This window comes from Haliotis rufescens, unplaced genomic scaffold, assembly GCF_023055435.1.
Source record: "Haliotis rufescens isolate VD_foot unplaced genomic scaffold, xgHalRufe1.0.p SCAF_6, whole genome shotgun sequence".
Lineage (NCBI taxonomy): Eukaryota > Metazoa > Mollusca > Gastropoda > Lepetellida > Haliotidae > Haliotis > Haliotis rufescens.
In genome coordinates, this window is record NW_025964334.1 from 51,414,236 (window position 1) to 51,435,086 (window position 20,851).

At 40.6% G+C, this 20,851-nt stretch overlaps 1 protein-coding gene across 1 annotated transcript in view; it reads right to left on the minus strand.

Annotated features, from left to right (window-relative positions):
* Window positions 1-6: 6 nt before the first annotated feature.
* The window catches only part of LOC124138201 (MAM and LDL-receptor class A domain-containing protein 1-like), a 95,220-nt gene continuing 74,375 nt past the window's right edge, over window positions 7-20,851 (minus strand). The window contains exons 111-140 of the mRNA XM_048386544.1: window positions 20,406-20,543; window positions 19,920-20,045; window positions 19,328-19,458; window positions 18,085-18,169; window positions 17,428-17,547; window positions 16,998-17,147; window positions 16,204-16,319; window positions 15,456-15,620; window positions 15,218-15,308; window positions 14,593-14,745; window positions 14,027-14,290; window positions 13,505-13,638; window positions 12,811-12,916; window positions 11,919-12,322; window positions 11,330-11,420; window positions 10,975-11,112; window positions 10,331-10,590; window positions 9,787-10,021; window positions 9,561-9,683; window positions 8,532-8,659; window positions 7,798-7,930; window positions 6,926-7,078; window positions 6,272-6,430; window positions 5,879-6,003; window positions 4,969-5,059; window positions 4,395-4,535; window positions 3,771-4,027; window positions 3,000-3,231; window positions 67-2,398; window positions 7-19 (exon numbers count right to left, since the gene is read on the minus strand). Of these exons, the coding sequence (XP_048242501.1) occupies window positions 7-19; window positions 67-2,398; window positions 3,000-3,231; window positions 3,771-4,027; window positions 4,395-4,535; window positions 4,969-5,059; window positions 5,879-6,003; window positions 6,272-6,430; window positions 6,926-7,078; window positions 7,798-7,930; window positions 8,532-8,659; window positions 9,561-9,683; window positions 9,787-10,021; window positions 10,331-10,590; window positions 10,975-11,112; window positions 11,330-11,420; window positions 11,919-12,322; window positions 12,811-12,916; window positions 13,505-13,638; window positions 14,027-14,290; window positions 14,593-14,745; window positions 15,218-15,308; window positions 15,456-15,620; window positions 16,204-16,319; window positions 16,998-17,147; window positions 17,428-17,547; window positions 18,085-18,169; window positions 19,328-19,458; window positions 19,920-20,045; window positions 20,406-20,543 (6,794 nt within the window). The remainder of the gene's footprint in view (window positions 20-66; window positions 2,399-2,999; window positions 3,232-3,770; window positions 4,028-4,394; window positions 4,536-4,968; window positions 5,060-5,878; window positions 6,004-6,271; window positions 6,431-6,925; window positions 7,079-7,797; window positions 7,931-8,531; window positions 8,660-9,560; window positions 9,684-9,786; window positions 10,022-10,330; window positions 10,591-10,974; window positions 11,113-11,329; window positions 11,421-11,918; window positions 12,323-12,810; window positions 12,917-13,504; window positions 13,639-14,026; window positions 14,291-14,592; window positions 14,746-15,217; window positions 15,309-15,455; window positions 15,621-16,203; window positions 16,320-16,997; window positions 17,148-17,427; window positions 17,548-18,084; window positions 18,170-19,327; window positions 19,459-19,919; window positions 20,046-20,405; window positions 20,544-20,851) is intronic.

Consider the following 20,851-nt stretch of genomic DNA (forward strand, 5'->3'; position numbering starts at 1 on the left):
GTATGGTCAAACCTTGGTCCTGTTCCAACACTGGTTGTTGAGCCGGACTTTCGTGTCCAGTCAAACTGATCATCTTGGGCCTGGGCCCAGGAACACAGATCCTTTTCAAAATTGCAAGCGAGGTTTGGTGGGTACACTTTTCTGTCACAATAGTTGAATGAAACGTCATCAATAGCAATATCAGAAGTGGATGTAGAGGTGAAGCCTTGAGATGGCAGAACCTTGAATTGGACTGTGTAATTATTTGGTATGGCGTTTCTAAATGATGCTCCGATGTACACTGTGCCTCGGTACCATGCTGTTGACGAATAGTATGGACTCGACCTTCTACTGTAAAGGCGTTTGTAAGTACCGTTGATAACTATTCCTGCCTCAAAAGTTCCAGCCGTTTGTCCTCGCATATTATAGTAGAAGAACATTTGGCAGTATCTTGATGCTGGTGGTAATGTAGGACTCTGAAGGACAGCGGAACTAAAGAATACACCTCTGGAATCTTCCACAAACATATAGTGACCCTTGTTTGAACGTAGAGTGTGATCTGCTGCAGGGCCTTTTGTACCCATGACTGAACTGGTACTCTTAGTCCAATTGAACCTGCCTGTGCTGAAGTCTGTCCATCCACATGAGTCAGTTTCAAAGTCGCATGGTCCACAGTTTCTTTCATCAGAACGATCAGAGCAGTCTGGAGTGTAGTCACAGACCTTAGATGTAGTCACACAAGTTCCGTCACCACACTTATGACCTCCACTACTGCAGGGATTGACTGTGGTGGTTGGTGATGTCGCGGGATACAATGCCGTTGGTAGTGTGATACCTGTTATCCTGCAATTTGGACTGATTACAGTGTCATCAACAGCTATATCACCAGTGTATGTAGTTCCACGGACTCCTTCTATCATTATTTGGAAGTTCTGGGTGTTTGTAAGGGGAACTGTTGCTCTTGCCCATAAGTCGCCCCTGTTTCCAGTCTTGCTCCACATCTTCTGCACATATCCTCCTCTCTGAGTTACCATGTATACGTTCAGCGACCCTGTCCCCACGCCATACATGTGGTAGTAAAACGTTAAGGAACAATGATCCGATGATGAAGCAGGTTGGATCACTCTGCTAAGAAGTTGTGCTTTGTCACCTGTTCTGCGAGGAGCAGAAGATTCAATATAGATGTAGTACCCAGAATTCATGTTGGTAGTGTGGTCTCTCGTTGGCCCAGTGCTTCCTGATGATGTTGGTCCTCTTTGTCTTATCCAGTTGAAATTATCCTTTGTGCTCTGTGTCCAGTGACAGAAAGACTGTTCAAAGGTGCACGTCGATGCCCCGAGACAGAGGGATTTGGCTTCATCACTGTTATCTCCACAATCATCGGTAGTATCACAAATTCGGAACAGGTCCACACAAGCTCCACTCGCACACTGGAACTGTGTTGTTGCATTACAGCTGACTTGGACCGCTGGGAGCGCACAGTTGATGAAGGCAATATCATCCACAGATACTACACTTCTTGAATAGTAGCTTCTGGTTGCTTCGACAAGTACTTGGAATGATGCACTTATTCTGCCAATGTCTGCATATCCGAGTGTCCACACGTTTCCTGTTCTGGCAGTTTCTCTTAAGATGACAGTTGTTCTTGATCCAAGCTGAATGGATATTGTTATCTGTCCATTGTTATAACTGGTTCCACTGTTCATGTAATAGAAGCGCATCTGACACGTGGATGAGGACTGCCTCATTGTAGGACTGGTCAATGTTGCCTGTGAATTTGCAGTTCCTTTGGCACTGTCAACGTACAAAAAGTGTCCATAAATTGTTCCCATTGTGTGGTCTACATTTGGCCCACCTGTGGACGTCATGGTGCTGTTCTGACCAATCTGCCATCTGAAGGACCCCTTGCTTGCATCATTCCACGAGCAGAGACCTGATTCAAATGTACAGTTGCCACAGGCTAGTTCATCACTGTTGTCAGTACAGTCCTGGCTGAAGTCACACACTTTACTTGCTGAGATTTTCTGTCCATTTTTGCAGGTGAATTGAGTTGGTGCACTGATGGATGAGCATAGTCCTGGTGTGACTCTCAGATCATCAATAGCGATGTCGCTAGTGTAGCTTGTTCCGACAATAGCTTCGAATATGATTCTGAATTGAGCTGGGGACTGAACAGACACAGCTGCATTGCCCCATTGCATGCCCTGGTTGCCCGTGCGATGCCAAAGGTTCTGTAGAGGTGCATTTGGTGTTGCAACAGAGGGGTCAAGGTAGACATTGAGAGTTCCCATGGCTGCTCCATACATACTGTACCAGAATGTCAGACACCCCCCAGTGGTCATTTTCAGAACCTCGGACGTCAACCGCGCTCTGTCTCCCTGTTTTCTTGGACTAGATGACTCAATGTACATGTAGTGACCTGTGAGGGAGACAACACAGTGCTGTGAAAGAAAGCTGTTATTCTCGGTTGTATCAAATTACCAAATCACCTGTGTTTTCATTACAACTTTAGTTTACATTAATTATGGTCTGTTTTATTTAATGAAATTTAATGAAATTACCATTTTAAATAAATATGTCCTTTGGGAACCTCGTTTCCATATACATCGAAATTCAGAATAACTAAGATAATTTCTATCTTAACGAAGTGTTCCACATCTGTTTAGAGATCGTCACGCCATAAGTCTAGCCACATAAACAATGTCAAACCAAAGTGAGGAGTGCCACCCTTTGACGAACCTTGTATCATCACTTTTTGATACTGATTCATAAACACATGCTTACAAAATCGTACAATTGAATGTGCTTTAAGCAGAGATTTCTTGTGATTTTGTAAAGTGATCTGCAGCACATATTACTTCACTTTATTGCAACGAAATCAAGTTAGAATTGGAGATAACGATTACTGACTGCAACATATTATGTATCAGTTATTCTGCACCATACATAAAATAAGCGTAAAACCATACTTACTTACTCACTTACTCACTCACTCACTCACTCACTCACTCCAAATATACCTTGTGCTGATCCAAGAGTGTGGTCAGTTGTTGGTCCCGTGCCAAATGAACCTGTGCTCTTACTGCCTCTCAGCCAATCAAAGTCGTCTCCAACGACGGCGTTAGTCCATAAGCAGGTATCAAATTCAAAATCGCAACCTCCTGAAGGCTGGCAGAGTCGAGGCTTGACTGTGATGTCATCGATTGCTATGTCACTGTAGTAGGACCTCCCAACTATGCCCTCGAAGATCACCTGAAGAGGGCAGCAGGAGTTGTAACAATGGATGACAGAAAGCATGCTATATCTCATGTAGAGAAGATGATGAATTTAACTGCAGACAAAACATCTATATATATGGAAGCATTAATTTAACTTCATTCAAAGTGAGGTAAATGTGACTTTAAAATGATCAAAGATGATGCTTTGTTCTTGTATATATATGTATATCAAAAATAACATAAACTGATAAAATTAATAACACAGAACATGCTTTCAAAATTTCGTTTGGACGTTTTTAAATCATGTTTTGCTAAAAATGTGTCTGTGTAGGGCTAAAGTGCTTAACTAAAGTGTAACTATATATCCAAATTTCGCCAACAGGTTACCTTAGAATTCTCGAAAATGTAACAAGTTAATAATAGTACGAGACAATAGAATCACACAATTGTGTCGATAATAGTTCCATTTTATGTCACACCGTCCTGAAACATGTGCTGAAGAAAGAAAAGCTTAGATGTCACAGAATCTTGCTCTCAATATCACCCATAAAGGAAACGTCAAATCCAACATACATTAAATGGCACGTCGCTGTTTAGATTTATCTGAGCTGGGAGCCAATCGGTAGCTTGGTTACCGGACCTCGACCAGACTGCGTGTCCAAGACTGCCCTGTTTCTTGAAATACACATTCAGCGTTCCCATGGTAACTCCATTCATGTGATAGTAAAACTGAAGACACTGTCCACTAATTTTGTTGAAATGAGGGCCAATCAGACGAGCTTTGTCACCTTGTTTCCGCGGAGCCGAAGCCTCAATGTACATGTAGTAACCTGAAAACATACCTATGTCTTTGTATGCTGCACACTACATTTGAAACTAGCAGCTTTGTAATTTCCAAATAAATATTCACAAATTAGAGATTCAGCAAAGATATATAAGTACTTTCTGTCATTGATGGTCTTCATATACACTGATGCGACGTTAAGACATATTCACTCACTACACATGCAGGTGTCACGCCCTCAACAGCTTATGCTACAATTACTTTAGAACATTTGCGAACATCTGGTATTAGGGTATTATGATTTAGTGTAAAGGTTTTAAATGGGATATTGCCAAGTACTGCGCCTTGTTTTGATCCGACTATTGCATTTTGAGTGCCGTGCGTGTATTTCGCTCAATGACGTTCAGATTTACCATTGAAAGTTCCATATGTATGGTCGTTAGGTGGACCCGTGCCAGACGACGAAGTCGATCCATGTGCTCGTGTCCAATCGAAATTGTCTGTTTGATCTTGGCGATAACTACAGATGTCGGGGGATTCAAAGTCACATACTTCTGAAAAAAGCATATTGATAAAATTTATAGGAGTATTTAGGAATATTTATTAGGAGTTTAACAACAACAATGATAATTCAATTATGATAATAGAAATATCACATTGATGTGGATATGCACTTATTAGCAGATGTTAGCTTCTTCATTTTAATACAGAATAATAGATATGGTTTCTAAAGCACAATACAATGCATCAGTGTTTATTAAAGATGTAACTACTGACTGAATATAAATCGATAGGGCCTTGACAGACACACTGTAACAGGTAACTCAATTGTACTTCTCAGTATCTTATATGGTAGTCACTACAGATAGTAAGGTAAAGGGTTGAGCTGTGAAAAGGTTTCACTGATATGATCTGAAGCTTGACACATCTGCACCGATTTAACAGGTAGGACTATATGATAGATGTTTCATGAACGATTCCACTAACGGTCAGGTGGGCATGGTCCATCGTTGAGCGAGATGTCGTCAAGAGCAATGTCTCCTTGGTAACCTGTCCCGATTTTACCTTCAAACGCAAGCTGAAAGACAAATACGTCCAAGGTAACAAATGCTTAGTACACACTCACAAATAGGTACAATGACACCCAATTCTCATAAAAATTTGAGTTATCCATTGTTAAGGACAGAACAAACTGTCGATACGTATTCACCAGGACCATCATGCTGCATTGTCAATATATCTTTTTGCCAAATATGCATGCACTCATCAAGTTCTCTTATCCATGTGTATGTGCTAACAGTATTGATCCAGGGACAGGCAAACCAGCAGTCAATAACAAACATCTATCCACACCGCCGAGCTTCAAGCACACCCGGTACATTGCCAGTGACATATATCAGCAGATAGGACTACTCAATCTTTATTTGAATCGCCTTAGCTTTTTTAAAAAGCATTACAGGGCCGGTTCTACAGAGGATGCCAACACAGAATGGTAAAAAGTAGCAACGAAGTACATTTCAACAATAGTGTGAAATCTGGTACTTCTAGGAGCGCTAGATGAATACCAAAATGATTTAGCCAGGACAAAGGGTGTGCGAACATTTCAGCTCTAAATATCCACTACGCCCAGCTAGTGACACATGTAACACATTTATTATTACACAGTTCACAAAGTTCATATGTTCAAAAACTTATTTTCGGCGATAAATAACATTTATCTGTCAAACTCAAAGGTGGAACAGGATTAATTATAATGTGAAACGCTTGTGATGTCACACAAAGTATAATGACGTCTTGAAATCCGTAAAAGTCTGGCAAGCAGCCTTGTACGGTTTCTACAAGATGACTGGTCTTCCAGATCGCTAGAGTAATGACAACATGTAACACCCCAGCTCACCTGTATGACAGTGGATCCTGTCTGCGGGGTGGATAGGGTTTGAGGGGTCAGGTAAATATCACCGTAGTTCCACCGATTGTTTTGGTCACCGATTCTGGTGAAAATTGGCTTGCCGAGTGTTGTCCCTGTTGATTTAATCATATATCATAGTGTATCATAATATCCTGAAACGTATGCTCTAAACATCTCCAAAAATCCTGACTATAGTGAAGTATGTTCGGCAGTTTCAATGTTTAAGGGGTAACAAGGAGTACCATGATGCTCACAAAATGTAGTGCTCTATCCACGTTGAATATTAACACATTTCACAGATACATCATTTTCAAAGAACAAATCATTTGTCAGATTAAATCGGAGGTTTAAGTATTTTAATTTTCACAGATTATTCATTACCTTGCATTGCGTATGCATCGAGACGCCCCACTTGTCCTCCGTACATGTGGAAGAAGAACTTTAGACATTTCCCCACTGTGTCGACTGTTATGCTGGGGCTTATGATTCGAGCTGTATAATTGCCCCTCTTACCAGAAGCCTCTGTGTAGATGTAGTACCCTGCATGAACATTGAAGGTGAAGGTCAGAATTAATTTTTATGTAAATGTACTATACACATAGCCCATAATAGGTAGGATATTTGTTGTCCTAAATCTGAAACGTTTAACATTGATTCATTGACATAGACAGCAAAAATTACCATTAACGTTTTGATACGCAAATACAACCAGGAGCCATGCGTTCATTTCAGCAGTGAAATATTTGTGATACGTTAGGTAACATAATATTGCTATGTGAAAACGCTCAATATTGTTTTATATCATAACAGCATCATGTTGTACATAGGTACAACTTTGGAAACTCCTTAATCAACGTAAAAATGATTGTATGAGCTATCCATTCGTGACCATTGCAACCGCGACCATCTGGTTAAACCAGAAAAATTCAATGATACCCTTAAAATAGTTACTTTCTTCAATAATATTTCTTACACGGAATATAAATTGATTGAGTGAGATGTACTTATGCCGCCGTGTGGAATATACAGACTTACCCTTAGATGTTTGTGTGGTATGGTCAAATGTTGGTCCAGTGTTGATAGAGCCTGTGGAATTCTGTTGTAAGGTCCAGTCAAAGTCGTCGGTGGTGTCTTGATGCCAATGACAGATGTTGTCGCTGTCAAAGTTGCAGTCAACAACAGTTGGGGCTGTTCAAAATATAGTCATCAATAAAGAGATCTGCAGAATTATTTCTTTACACTGATATCATTTTTTTTATTGATAGAAAACAACAAACCAATAGTACTTTCCTATTTAAGTGTAATTATCACAGAACAGTTACCATAATATAACTACGTTAGGCCTGTTAGTCAACACTTCATGGCAGGAAAAGCCATTCTTCATGAAGTAAGTGCTACTCAACTTTTGATTTGGATATTGAAATATTCACAGAGAAATATTTACATTTACATTTAAGTGATGGACGTGGTGTAGCAAGCATGGTATAAAAGTTATATCTGCATCAGTAGTTGCGTATGATCCTTGAACTGTACATTTTGATCGCATCATATCCAATGTTTAAGTGAGTGAGTGAGTACATGTAATTTAATGTCACATCTGCAACATCCAGGATAGACATTCCAAACAACCGATCCCCATTTCTGTCACCGTATATGACAATATGGGAGTTTGTCTTGCCGCAAAAGGTTCTTGAAGAGTGGAGAATAAAGTGATAACTATTGATAAGAACAAGTCAAGAGCATGAAGAAGCAAACCTTCAATCCAATCAGACCTCACAAATCTTCCTAAAAAAACCTCTGTATGAAAATGGTGTTTCTTTGACAATAGAGGGCTCCATATCAAACTGAATGTATAGTGGCATTCTGAGAAAAACATGGTAACTTAAATGGTCAATGTAATAACTGACCATAGGTCACGGTGGTGATGGCTGCAGTTGGGGTGGTCGCGGTGGTTGCGTTGCAGAGACCAAGTGTTATGGCGATGTCGTCAATAGATATATCTCCATGATAACCCGTCCCAATTTCGCCATCAAAGATGACCTGGCAATACAATTGCAACATTTATTGTAGGAAATAATGTATGTCAAAATGTGTTACTGGAATTAGGTTGGCGTGGTAGGTTATTCATGAATTGTACACTAAGGTTATCGCACTGGGACCTTCCTGGAACAAATTCATTATACATAGATCATTTCGACATAGCCAATTTGGACATAATTATTTTGTATTTGTTTAGAGCTAGAGCAGCCATAGTTACAGCTTAAATAACACTTCTACTGTGACAGTTATCGGCGAGTTCCAATGTATATCTTGTGTAATTGCTTAGATAAGATTCTGGACAAAAGAAAAGTGTACACTTGAAAATTGAATTAAACCAAAAAATACAAACGTAATCAAAACGTTGAAAACATTTGCCGAAACAGTGCAAACTTAACATTCGAAAAATAAGAATAATTCACGTATCGAATACATTACCATTTAAAAACCATTTCGTGTTTGTTTCAGTTTTAAGCCACCATCAAACATGGGCATATACTTTCTTTTGCCTGTCAGATTATATGTTGACCTTGCAAACTTCGATTCAGGAATCACGTCCTATTCAAAGTTATACCATGCCAGTGGAGTTTTGACAGCATCTTACTTGGTAGCTGACGGTGCTGTTGATGTGGAGCCTGGCGTTGATCCACTGCTGTCCCTGGTTTCCATTCATAGACCAGATGAGCGTGCTCTTGGAGGGATTTGCCTGATAGACGCGCAGTGCTCCCACGTCTACATCAGGAACAGATACACAGACATGGTAATTGGCATTACTTTAATCACAGACATAGGAATAACCATAGTAAGAGGCCTATATATCCTTTAGGCAGCCATAAGGAATAGACACAAATTATCCGTCAGTGGTCAGGTATGGAAGAACATACCATTATCCATAGAAAGCTGAATAGACTTAATAAACTAAAGGCTGTGCTTATGCATATATCTGTGGATTTCAGTTTGTCTGCATTTGGATCATATAGTGTCTACTGCTTACATTTGTATGTCGATATAAGCATAAATGTCCTTTTCCCTTAGAATATTACTGTGTCTGTTCAAATGAACAATTTTGTCTAATTTATGCCTAAGGGAATGGACATGAATCACAGTGCCAACAGTTAGAGATGTAGGAACATGCGAGTATCATAGTGGATTATACAGATACACAGAAATAGCCATGACGCCCATCAACGTAGAGGAAGGCAACACACAGACAGAAACAAAATATACAGGTGCGACTAAACTCCTTTCCATAGCCACAATACATCTGCCCAAAACGTACGGTCGATTGTATGATACCGACTGTATCATGAGCATGCGTTTAACAATCACTATGAAACATCCGGTGGCACCCATCAAAAACACATGCAAAGTCAAGTCAATTGTTCACCCGATAAAAGACAGGACCATATGGTACAAGTCAAAATACAGAACTGCTTTGAAGGTAATTTTTGTCACGGATGCCTAAAAATTACAAATGGAAGATGAGAAAGGTCTTGTTTGTTTTGTTAATTTGTTTATGGAATGTAAGATTTCAGAAAGTCCTGCCTAAAATTGAAGACTCATTGTGATGATTTGGTGCAACGTCAACACCTATTATGCGATGTATTACGAAGCGTATGTTCGTTCCACTTACCCGTTCCATACATGAAATACCAGAAGGAGAGGCAGGAAGATGATGTCGGGAGGAGGTATTCGCTGTACAGCCAGGCTCTGTCGTTCTTGTTACGTCCACTGGCTTCAATGTACATGTAGTATCCTGCAACAGAAGCAGTACACGTTGAGGGTTCCGAAACAGTGTTTGGCTTCTCCTTGATGCATTGACTGTGACTAAAAGGCATTGTAGACAGTTTTGTACGCACCTTGGTCTGAGTTTGATGTGTGGTCGACGCTGGGTCCTGTTCCAACCGAAAGTGTCCCTCCTGAGCTCCTCAACCAGTCAAACTGGTCGCCGTTGTTGTGTCCATCGCTGTAACCACACGTGTCATATTCGAATGTGCAACTTCCGGGTACAGGACATTTGCCGTCAACGATACGGATGTCATCAATTGCAATGTCGCCGTGGTAACCAGATCCTATAACGCCTTCGAACACAATCTTTAAAGAAGAAAATATAAATAATAATACACAATAGACTGTGTCATTTCACAAGAATCTTGCAGAAAGGTTTGTGACGTTTTGCTTACCCTATAACAGTGGGAATTCTGAGTTTGTTCTTTAAGTGTACAAGCACCAGAACCAAGACAACAATCTTGTTTTGGAAACTATGCAAGGTTTATGATGGAAACATAGATCAACATCCTTACTTGCCTACATGTCTGACTGCAGTTATGAACAGCTATTCCTTCAAGAATTATAACTGTGGATCAAAGATATCACCCATGAATCAGACCACAAGAGACGCACCTGCCATGAGGTCTGTTTGTTTACATCAGCTGTTCCATGATGCCACTGGTTCAGTTGGTTGAAGGATTTGGACCAAGCCGCCGTCCCCATCACTCCTTGAGACTTGACGTACACGTTCAACTGGCCGACCTGATTCCCGTACATGTGGTACCAGAACTTGACACATTTCGGCGCCGTGACTGCTGGGTATGATGGACTGGTCAATCGTGCTGTGTCTCCCCCAACCCTCGGTGTCGATGACTCAATGTACATGTAGTATCCTGTACGCACGGAAGCGTCAATGTCAGGGTGGGGTACAGAATGTATTTTTTTTAGAATGTATGGAACACAAGTTCGCGGTCAGTAACAGCAGAGTTGTAAAATGGATTTGCTTCATATTTATTCATTTATTGAAAAACTCTATTGCGGTAAAAGTTTTAAAGCCAGAAATGCAGTTTCTCTCAGTAGGAGACAGGGAGAGGGAACACGATAAAGACTGGGCGAGACAGACAGACGTATACCAAAAGCAAAAAATAAAAATAAAAATGAGAAGGATGGTATGACGCAATAATATTTGTAGACACACATGTAGTGAGCAGTTGGAAAGACGAAGATAGACAGATATAAAGAAGGGTACAAGTAGACAGGTTGATAATATAACAAACCTAAGCCGCTGTCGGTAGTGTGGTCGTAGCTGGGCCCAGTATTAAGCGAAGTGGTACCATTTCTCCATCTAGTCCAGTCGAAGTTATCATTTGTGTCTTGCGTGTAACCGCAGGTGTCGACCTCAAAGTCACATACATCTGTAAACCAATATCACCCGTTACATCAGAGACCTTATTATTCCTGATTAACAAATGTAACACAGACGGAAACCAATTTCACCCTCACTATTCATGCTAATAAAATGTTACACAGTTTGAAACCAATACGCCCGTTATATCATGTTACTATTCACGACAACAAACTATTACACCGCTGTAGTTGCCATATTAACTACAATAAGGTGGGGTTACTCACATGAAGCAGGGCACGGTCCTGGCATGAGTGATATATCATCAAGTGCGATATCTCCCAGATAACTTTGGCCAACGGTACCCTCAAACATAACCTGAAAACAAATACTGTATGTTGTTATTACGCCTAGATTAGTATACCCGTGAACGCAGAGCTAATATCAAATATCTAAGGTGTTATACAATAAATCATTTAATTTTCGATCCATATTATTCATGATTTTCTGCCACCCGTGCAATGGTTTCTACCTGTCCTGAATGAACCTGGGTATCTGATGCAAAGTTTAATTATTCCATAAAGGTTTCTCCTGTCAGGTTTGTAGTTGTCTGCATCCCTGACAACTAGATGTACCCATCCTACAAGAACCTATACTGAACGTCCTGGGCTGCCGCGTTCTGCTGATCATGACTTCACATCCTAGATTCCCATCACTCGTTCTCGTGGATATCACGAAAGTGGTAAGGTTTTGCAAACTGCGAGACACTCCATCCAAGTTAATGCGATACACTGCTATATAACTGAGCCAGCGCCAAAATGTTAAGTTTACAATTAGTCTCTAAACAACAATGGCTGAGCTATGTTTATACTCTACCTGATACGGTTGAGTGCTGGTAATCCATCTCTGTGCCTGCGTCCACACATTCCCTACGGACTTGGAACGGGTCCAGATGACCGAGTTGTTGACAGTGGAACCTCCTGTTCTCATGTACACATTCAGGGTGCTAACATAGGGTCCAAACATGTGATACCAGAACGTCAGACAGGCGCCAGTTTGGTCAGTTGCTTTCTGGACACCAGAAGTGAGTTGTGCTTTCTCGCCATATCGTCGTGGAGAAGATGTTTCGATGTAGATGTAGAATCCGTGTCCGGTGGTGTGGTCCCGATCAGGACCAGTTCCCGATGATGGTGTTGATCGATTGGTTCTGGTCCAGTCGAAGTTGTCCAGTGACTCCTGGAAGAATCCGCAGTATCCGGTTTCGAAGGTACAGTTCATGCCTGAAGATTTGAAAATATGATGTTTCATTTTAACAAGGCCAATTATAGTTCTGTTGTCATCATTAAGATCAACCATACTTCTTTAATCTGTCATAGAGGGCATATATCTTTCCCATTAATTAAATATTTTGAGGTTTAAATTCCAAAAGTATAGTGTTTGTCTTCCAGTTGATAATAAATTATTTTAGTCTAAATTAGAAGAAAATGTTTATTTGCATGAAGGTCTCAGGCCCATGAAGGACAAAATGAAAAAAAGACCGCGCTGTATTTTTTCCTAGGTCCGTAAAAAGATAAAGAGGTAAAAGGATAAGTGAGGGCGCGCAGTTTCTTCAAGTGGTAAGGTAGATACATAGTCATACAATATCCAAGTAATCCTTCCGGCCAGCCATTGTAGACCCTTATGATTATTGTGACTTATGGCAAACAAGGACGACATATATACCGATCTGCTGAACAGTTATGTAAGAATTGTTAAACAAAGTTCTTACTTGTATCGTTGTACACTACTCCCGTCTGGCAGTCCAGGAATGTGACATCATCAATGGCGACATCGTATTTTCCGTAGCCTGGTGAAGGCAGACCATCGAACACAACCTGCATTATGGATAATTGGTTACAAAGTTACATGGGGCAACTAACATCAGATATTGAGGAATCCAGTATTGTCAGTCTGGTTCTGGTATGAGCCGTTTCTGAAACTCACTTGACGGTTAGAATGAAAGCGTTTTGCTTTGTCATACTGACCTAGTAATACAGTTGTGACATCTAAAGAACATAAAACATACAGTTTCGTTTCATTGCAATTTTCAGTTTTAATTCCAAATCACAGTACAGTGAAACAATATTCCAATGTCAAGATTAGTGCAAGATTTATGCATGAGTCTAGTTGTATTGGTATCCCGGTATACTGCTAAAACCTGCGGAAAACTGTTGTAACTGTCAAACTGGCTTAAAACCAAAGTAAGTAAATTTATCCGGGTATGTCATGAAGGGGAAATCAATACTCAGCATCACACAAAGTACCACTGTTTGGATTCGAATATGATACAATGGAGTTCCACTTAACCAGATTACTTGTATCATATACCAGATTGAAAATATCAAAAAGTAGCAAATGCTTTTTATGTATCCAAAGTCTCACTTCCTTAATGTCATAGGTGTTATGTTGCAGCGACATCTTACCCTGTAGCCAGCATTGATTTGCCCAATGTCAACTGTGTCTGTTATCCAGCTGTTGCCTTGGTTACCAGTGTGGCTCCACAGAGTGACGACGTCATTAGGATGTGTGCTATGTTGCAGCAGCACACGCAGGTTGCCTGAATAGCAATTTAAATTTGACAAAAAATGAACAATTTCCTTTAATGCACAGACATAACTACAATTGTGATCGTATCTTTACTCTAGGCCAACAGGCCTTTGACATAAAGAGGTCAAAGTGACCTAAATGACAGTATTTCTGAAAATCGTTATCCCAGTAAACAAAAATCTGGTGGCCACACTTTAGAATTTCGGTACAACATACGATTCACACTATCCAACTAACTAGAACTCATGCCAAATATGTGGCAGTCAGAATGACTCTATATTTGTACTTACCTGAGCTCATTCCAAACGTTTGGTAGTCAGAGTGAGCTCTGTATTTGTACTGTTTAGAACATATTCCAAACATTTAGCAGTCAGAATGAGCTCTATATTTGTACTTACCTGCGCTCATTCCGAATATATGGTGGTAGAAGCTCATCCGGCAGCTGGGTCCAGTTGCCCCAAAGATAGGACTGGCCAGTTGACCGCGGCTCTTGTAGACCCCTGACCCTTGTCCAAGCACCATGTAGTGGCCGGTTTGGTTGTTGTCGGTGTGGTCGACGCTGGGGCCGACTGTGCCAGCAACTCCTTGGTATGAGCTCCACTTGTAGGTACCGGTGCTGATGTCCATCCAGCCACATTGGCCATTCTCAAAGGTGCAGGTACCTATGAACATAAAGATATATGCAGTCAGTGTTTATGCAGTCAGTACAATTGCAGGGGGCAGATCTCCACAGGAAAAGAACCAACGATCCCGCATGCACACGGGACGCTAATTTGCACAGAACCAGGCCTCTCTTACCCTCCAAAAAATGAATAAATAAAATGCCAAGCGATGTGTGAAGCCGATTTCTGGTGTCCCCCGCCGTGATATTGCTGGAATATTGCTAAAAGCGGCGTAAAACCAAACTCACTCACTCATGTGCATGTGGATCCACGTAGCGTAGGTCTACGTAACTGAAACTTACCGCAGCTCTTCTCGTCAGATTTGTCCAGACACTGAACGATGAAGTCACACACTTGAGATGCTGGGATGCACTGGCCGTTGTCACATTTTGATTGGTTAAAACCACATGGGTTCGGCGTGGTCGGAGGGGTTGGCGAGCCAGTTGGAAGAACCGCTGAAACCAACAGAAACCTATGACATTCTCTCACATTATAATATTTCAAACCTATTCGAATAATGAAATACATATATTTATTAACACTGGGTAGCAGACAAGTAGTTGACCAGAGCTTGGGCGGCTCACTAGGTAACACGAAATGGGATATAACTGAGTTCAAAATATTTTAATACTGAGAACCTTATCACATTCTTATGGCATTTGAATACAAATGTATCGGCAAAGTGGAAGCAGATTCTTGCATGGGCATGTGAGTTTATAAATACTGTTTAAGACCTGAGTCAGCACTATCCCTGCTAAATAATCGAGCCTGGCCTTGGCAAACCAGTTGTTGATATAACGAGCAATATACCAGAGTACGATCATACCTAGTCTACCAAGTTAGCCAGCCTGTCTACACGAGCAAGTTGCATCTTACGACCTGCACAGATAACGTGACATTATGGGATTCAATGACATGTGCACTTACATGAACTCGGTACACATCCGGGTGTTACTGACAAGTCGTCAATGCCGATATCGCCTGTGTAGCCATTGCCAACGACACCTTCAATGACAATCTGAAAATGGCAATCAAGGAGAGTGATTAACTTCATGTTCGTTAACTCTCACATCGTTTAAACGCCTAAGGGATGAATTTGAGAATCAAATGATACCTGATATATATATAAAAAATGTCATTTCCAAAATAAACAAAACATAGTTACTTGGAATGTTTGTGCAGCGTAAATTTGGATGTCTGCTCTCTCAAAGAAATCTCCAACATTTCCGGTTTTGGTCCAGATCTTCTGTAAAGCTCCGTTTGTTGATGTTCGACTGTAGACAGTCAGAGCCCCAATGGATCTGCCGTACATGTGGTAGTAGAGCCGGAGCTAGAAATACAAGAATCACACGTGAGTTTCATTGATGTGTTGTGACCAGTTCTGTGAGGGCATAGCAGCTCAATGTGACGCTGTAGATGTTTACCATCAACTGAAGTCCAAGAGTGAGGGTATGGTGACGTTGTGAGCCGTTGTATGACAGGATGGCAGTTCAAGGTGACGCTGTAGACGTTTACCATAATGAGAGTTTGGTGTGGTTGTTTTCCTTTATGTGGCGGCATAGCAGCTCTATGTGATGCTGTAGACATTTACCATAAACTAGAGTCCAAGTGGGAGGGTGTGGTGACGGCAGATCATCTAACATCTACTCATGGAGACAAATATGGCACAATATTTGGAATGTCATCTAGGGATCCTGATTAGGTCAAATGTTGGATTCAAACCTACAACAACCATATCCCGAGATCCTGAGACGGTTGCTGCCTGTATAATACAATACACCTGTCGTCGACACCTGTTGTGCATGCATGTTTGAGGGAGAAATATCAATGCCATATTTCCTCAATATCTATTTCCTCAATGTCACCTTGTGGTAACAATCTACTATTCGTTGAGGTAACAGAAAGTGTTTTACCGTGCACGTTGTCGCTGCTCGTTTCCTGCTCATGGTTGGGTTGAAGGTCGGACTAACAAGACGGGCCCTGTCTCCTTGCTTACGTGGGCTTGACGTCTCAATGAATAGATAGTAACCTGGGCAGGAAGAACCACGTCTGTTACTCGTTTCACATCTAACATTAAATATTTTAACACTCATTCAAAGCAGTGCTTCAGGTCCATTTTGAAAAACACATATACAAAAGAATTTCCATATTTTTTTAACGTGTACTAATGTACACGACGAGTTTACCACGAAGTAATTGTTCACATTGGGAGTAGTGTCGGCAAGTTAATAAAAGAAACTGACTTATGTCCTTCTGTATCCATATAGACGTAAGGAACAATACGTTTTGGGAAGTTCAGCATATACAAAAAATGTAAAATTCAATTACAATGAGCTGAAGACCCGCGTATATTTCCAAAACCAAACTCTCTCACTAATAAAGTAGGACAAGTATCAAAGAATTAAGGTTATATTTCGCTTTTAGCAATATTACAGCAATATCTCATAGGATGATACCAAAAAAAAGGCTTTATGCATTGTACCCCTGTTGGGAGATGAACATGTAACTTTGGCGTGACGAGACAAGGGAATGCTTTAACCACTACCCAACCAACCTGTTCCACTGTTCCAACTTTTACACTGGAATACTGTGTTTATTCCACTGCACAATTTTAAATTACCAATATGTAAATGAACACTGCAGTCACAACATCACTCAATGACAGTGACTGTCTCTACCGGTTGGGAACAAACGTTAATCTGTTTACCAAGAGATGTTCCTCTGGTGTGGTCACGTGATGGTCCGGTTTCAACTGAGCTTGTCTGACCGTTGGATCTCGTCCAGTCGAAGTTGTCTCCCTTATCCTGTGTCCAGCTGCAGAGGCTGGTTTCAAAGTCACACCGTGCCGGGTAGCTTGCTGGAATACATGTGGACATATTGCCTCTAGTACATTGTTATCAAGAGGGTCATTTCTGTTATCTGTTTTTCTCTATCTGCCTTATTGTAAAGGCAGTGGCGGGAAGCTAGCTGGAATACACGTGGACATCCTGCCTCTAGTACATTGTTTACCGAGTGTCATCTGCGTAATGTAAATTATGAATGCTATGTATATCTAGCCTGGATGTTGCCTGGGTGTGACCTGGCTCTTGACTTATTGCACTGGTTACTCAGGTTACAGAGTTATTTCAGCTACTCACTACATTGGGTTTCGTCACTACCGTCTCCGCAGTCGTCAGAGAAGTCGCAGCGGTCGGAGTTTGGTACACATGCACCCCTCTTGCATCTGAACTGACTTCCGCTACAGGTTGGTTGAACAGCTGTGTAATCAACGAAAAGCATTGCGTGAGTAAGCTTTGTGTATTAACTTCGAATTATTTTCGTCAAACAACTTTGTGTCGTTTGGTGAGAGATGAAAGTGATGCAAGTCTTGGCCTTTTATCACTTTGTTGACAACATCCTCGTGAATGGTGCCTGCGCAGGATCATAACTTGAGCAATTGTGGATTCGAACCTACGACCAGTGGATACCGGAGGTCACGCTAGACAATATAATAATAATGAGTTCTGATACTACCTATGCCTGGAAATAAGCTACATAGTGCTAATATTTGAACTTATACTTTCCGGCCACCCACAACATGATTTTAATGATTCAGTGTGATCAATTGTATTGCAACGTATAAAAAACGTTGCTTCAAATATTCTGAATTATTTTTTACATAATTGTACTAAAATAGCATCTATCTGCAAAGTGTATCTATTTATAGAACACACAGGTAGGATTAAATCAAGCACAACACTATCATAAACAGATCATTGATTGGGTTTTAATTTCAACATGATTCAGAGACATACGAGGGAAGTTGCAGTTGATGAATTGGACGTCGTCGATAGCGATGTCGCCCAGCACACTGAATGTTCTGCTGCCTTGGATGACGATCTTTAACACAAAGATACACTCATGACACTTCAAACGTATATATATACTATTCTTGAACAAAAAAATTCATATCCTCTTGTTGATATTATTTATTTGTACAAGCGCATAACATGGAAATTCGATTTGATCATATTCAACGTTCACATCAATACGAAATTATTCTAAAAACAATTTGAAAGTTAGTCCTGATATATAAACTCCACTTTTGCAACAACAAATTTTAGAAATAAAAACGACTCAAGTCAGGGAGTTATTATTCTTGAGGAGTGGGGTGGCTGAGAGAAAAAATAATTTATTCGGGAAAACGCTTGAAAAAAAATCCCCTCAGATTTGAAAATTTTACACACTTGGACATGCGGAATGTTCTGACGATATCCCAATACGTTGTTAAATAAAGAACAATTGTTCAGCTACCCCTTTCAGAGAATTTGTTAATAGAACTGACCTAAAACATTATTCTGCCTTTATCACTAAATCAAGTTCGTCTCGAAATCAGTAAATGTTACGTCCTTTTAAAGTCAGCAATATTTTTCTTTGAATAGTGAGTGAGTGAGATAAAAGTTTAAGTCACATCGGCAATATTTCAGCCATCAGAGACTATCAAAGGTTAAACATAATAAATACATAGGGACTTACATAAATACCTGCCAACGAAGGACAATAAAATAACTAGACTTATCACAGAAATATATTTAAAACTAGTTTGTAATCATAAAATCAATAGCACTATACATAACATTACATTATAAAAACGAGCTATAGATCGCCAGCAACTGAAGGTAGATCACCACACTAGGGACCATGGGGACGTACAGTACTTAAGCTTCCTGCATGGACCCAAGCCGGGTTAACATCCTCCCTTCAGGTATTGGCGATTTTTTACAAATTTAGCCAAATTAAGAGAACATATATTCTACGCTTAAAAGCATAGTAGGAATAACATACTTTGAATGATATGGACTTACTATACCCTCTCAGGGGGACAATAATTTTACACTACTTTAACCTCCTAGAGGATACAGCCACGAACAATCCAAGATATCAATTATATGAATAGTTAATTGTCATAATGGTGTTTTTATTAGGAAACGTGATAGCCAAGACGACTATATAGGAACGATGCTGCCTATTTATACAGGGTTCTACTGTAAAGCTTACGTTGAATGAGGTAGATATCCTTCCGATGTCAATTATTCCATTGAGCCACTTTTTAGCCTGGTTCCCGTGTCTCTCCCACAGTACGGTGTCTCTGTTGTCTGCCCGGGCTGCCACATTCAGTGTGCCAATACCTTGGAAAAAATGTTCAAACGTGGAACTTTATTGTGTTATTGACATCCGTTCTAATGCATACACAGGAAAATATACAGCTTTTCTTTCACAGCATAACCTTTTGAAAGAGGGGGACAAGTTAGAGATAACCAACTATACAACACCTAAAGGAGTTTATCCATGATAACTTGACCTATCTCAACACACCAACTTGTACATGCCATTCAAAGAAGTCCTTGTGCATAACATCAACTTGCAAATGTCATTATATGCAGCAACTATTTTGATTTAATTGGGAACCTTTATCTCCGTCTGGTCGGTGAAGTTGGAACGCCTCATCCTTAGGGATATTCATAGTTTTTCTTATATATGTCACATAAAACGAAAGAAATAAAAAATATGTAACCGCCAAAGGCAAAGAGATCTTCACTGACCAAGCATTGTGTGAACGTAAAGTAATTGTGTGAGGATGTCCACCCACCTGCTCCATACATGAAGTACCAGAAGGACATCTGACAGGTGGAACTGGAGGCACCCAGCTTGGGGCCAACCAACTCTGCTACACTGCTCCTTGTGCCGTAGCTTGCGTCAACATACAGGTACGTGCCTGCAACATCAAACAACACACGAACATTATTTCCATGGTGACCTAATGTGTCAGTAATTGAGGCTGGTGCCCAAACACCAATGGCTGAAACCATGAATAACGACCCAAGTACAATAACAGCCAATCAGCCAACTTGTAGAGCCTCACCAAAATATCGCCATTTTCGAAAGGGGGGGAACTAACTCCAGATGCCAAGCGATCAGCTGAACCTTTTTGTGTAAAATACTGCCTCCTCTACACAGTGACCTACACATATGTCAGGAAATATGTTATTTAACATCATGACGTACGTAGTAAGGTGTGTCTGTCAGATCAGAGGTAGGAAAAAATGTATGTAATTGCTTGAATCTGACCGCTTACCTTTAGGGCTGTTATAGGTGTGGTCAAAGCTGGGACCAGTGTTTGACGTCCTGGTTTCATTTTGTCCCAGGGTCCATTGGAAGCTTCCTTGACTATCATCTGTCCAAGTGCAGTAAGTGCCCTCAAATCCACAGTCACCTGAACAGAGGCAATAGTATAACCATAAGTCGCCCAGCATGTGTGAAGGTGATGTTCATGATTTTCTCAAGAAAGTCACAAATTGTCTTGGGTACTTTTGTCATAGCGTAGAATCAGTCCACATATCAAGTGAAAGGCTACTGACATGACATTGCTCGTCCCCGTTATTGTCTCCACTGTTTATATAGTTTATATTGCATTCTCAGATTCAGTATACAAGCCAAGCTATCTGTCAGGCGTTATTATATTTTTGAATTCAAATTACCAACAAATTCTACTCGGTACCCATGTACTGTTTGGTGAACAGA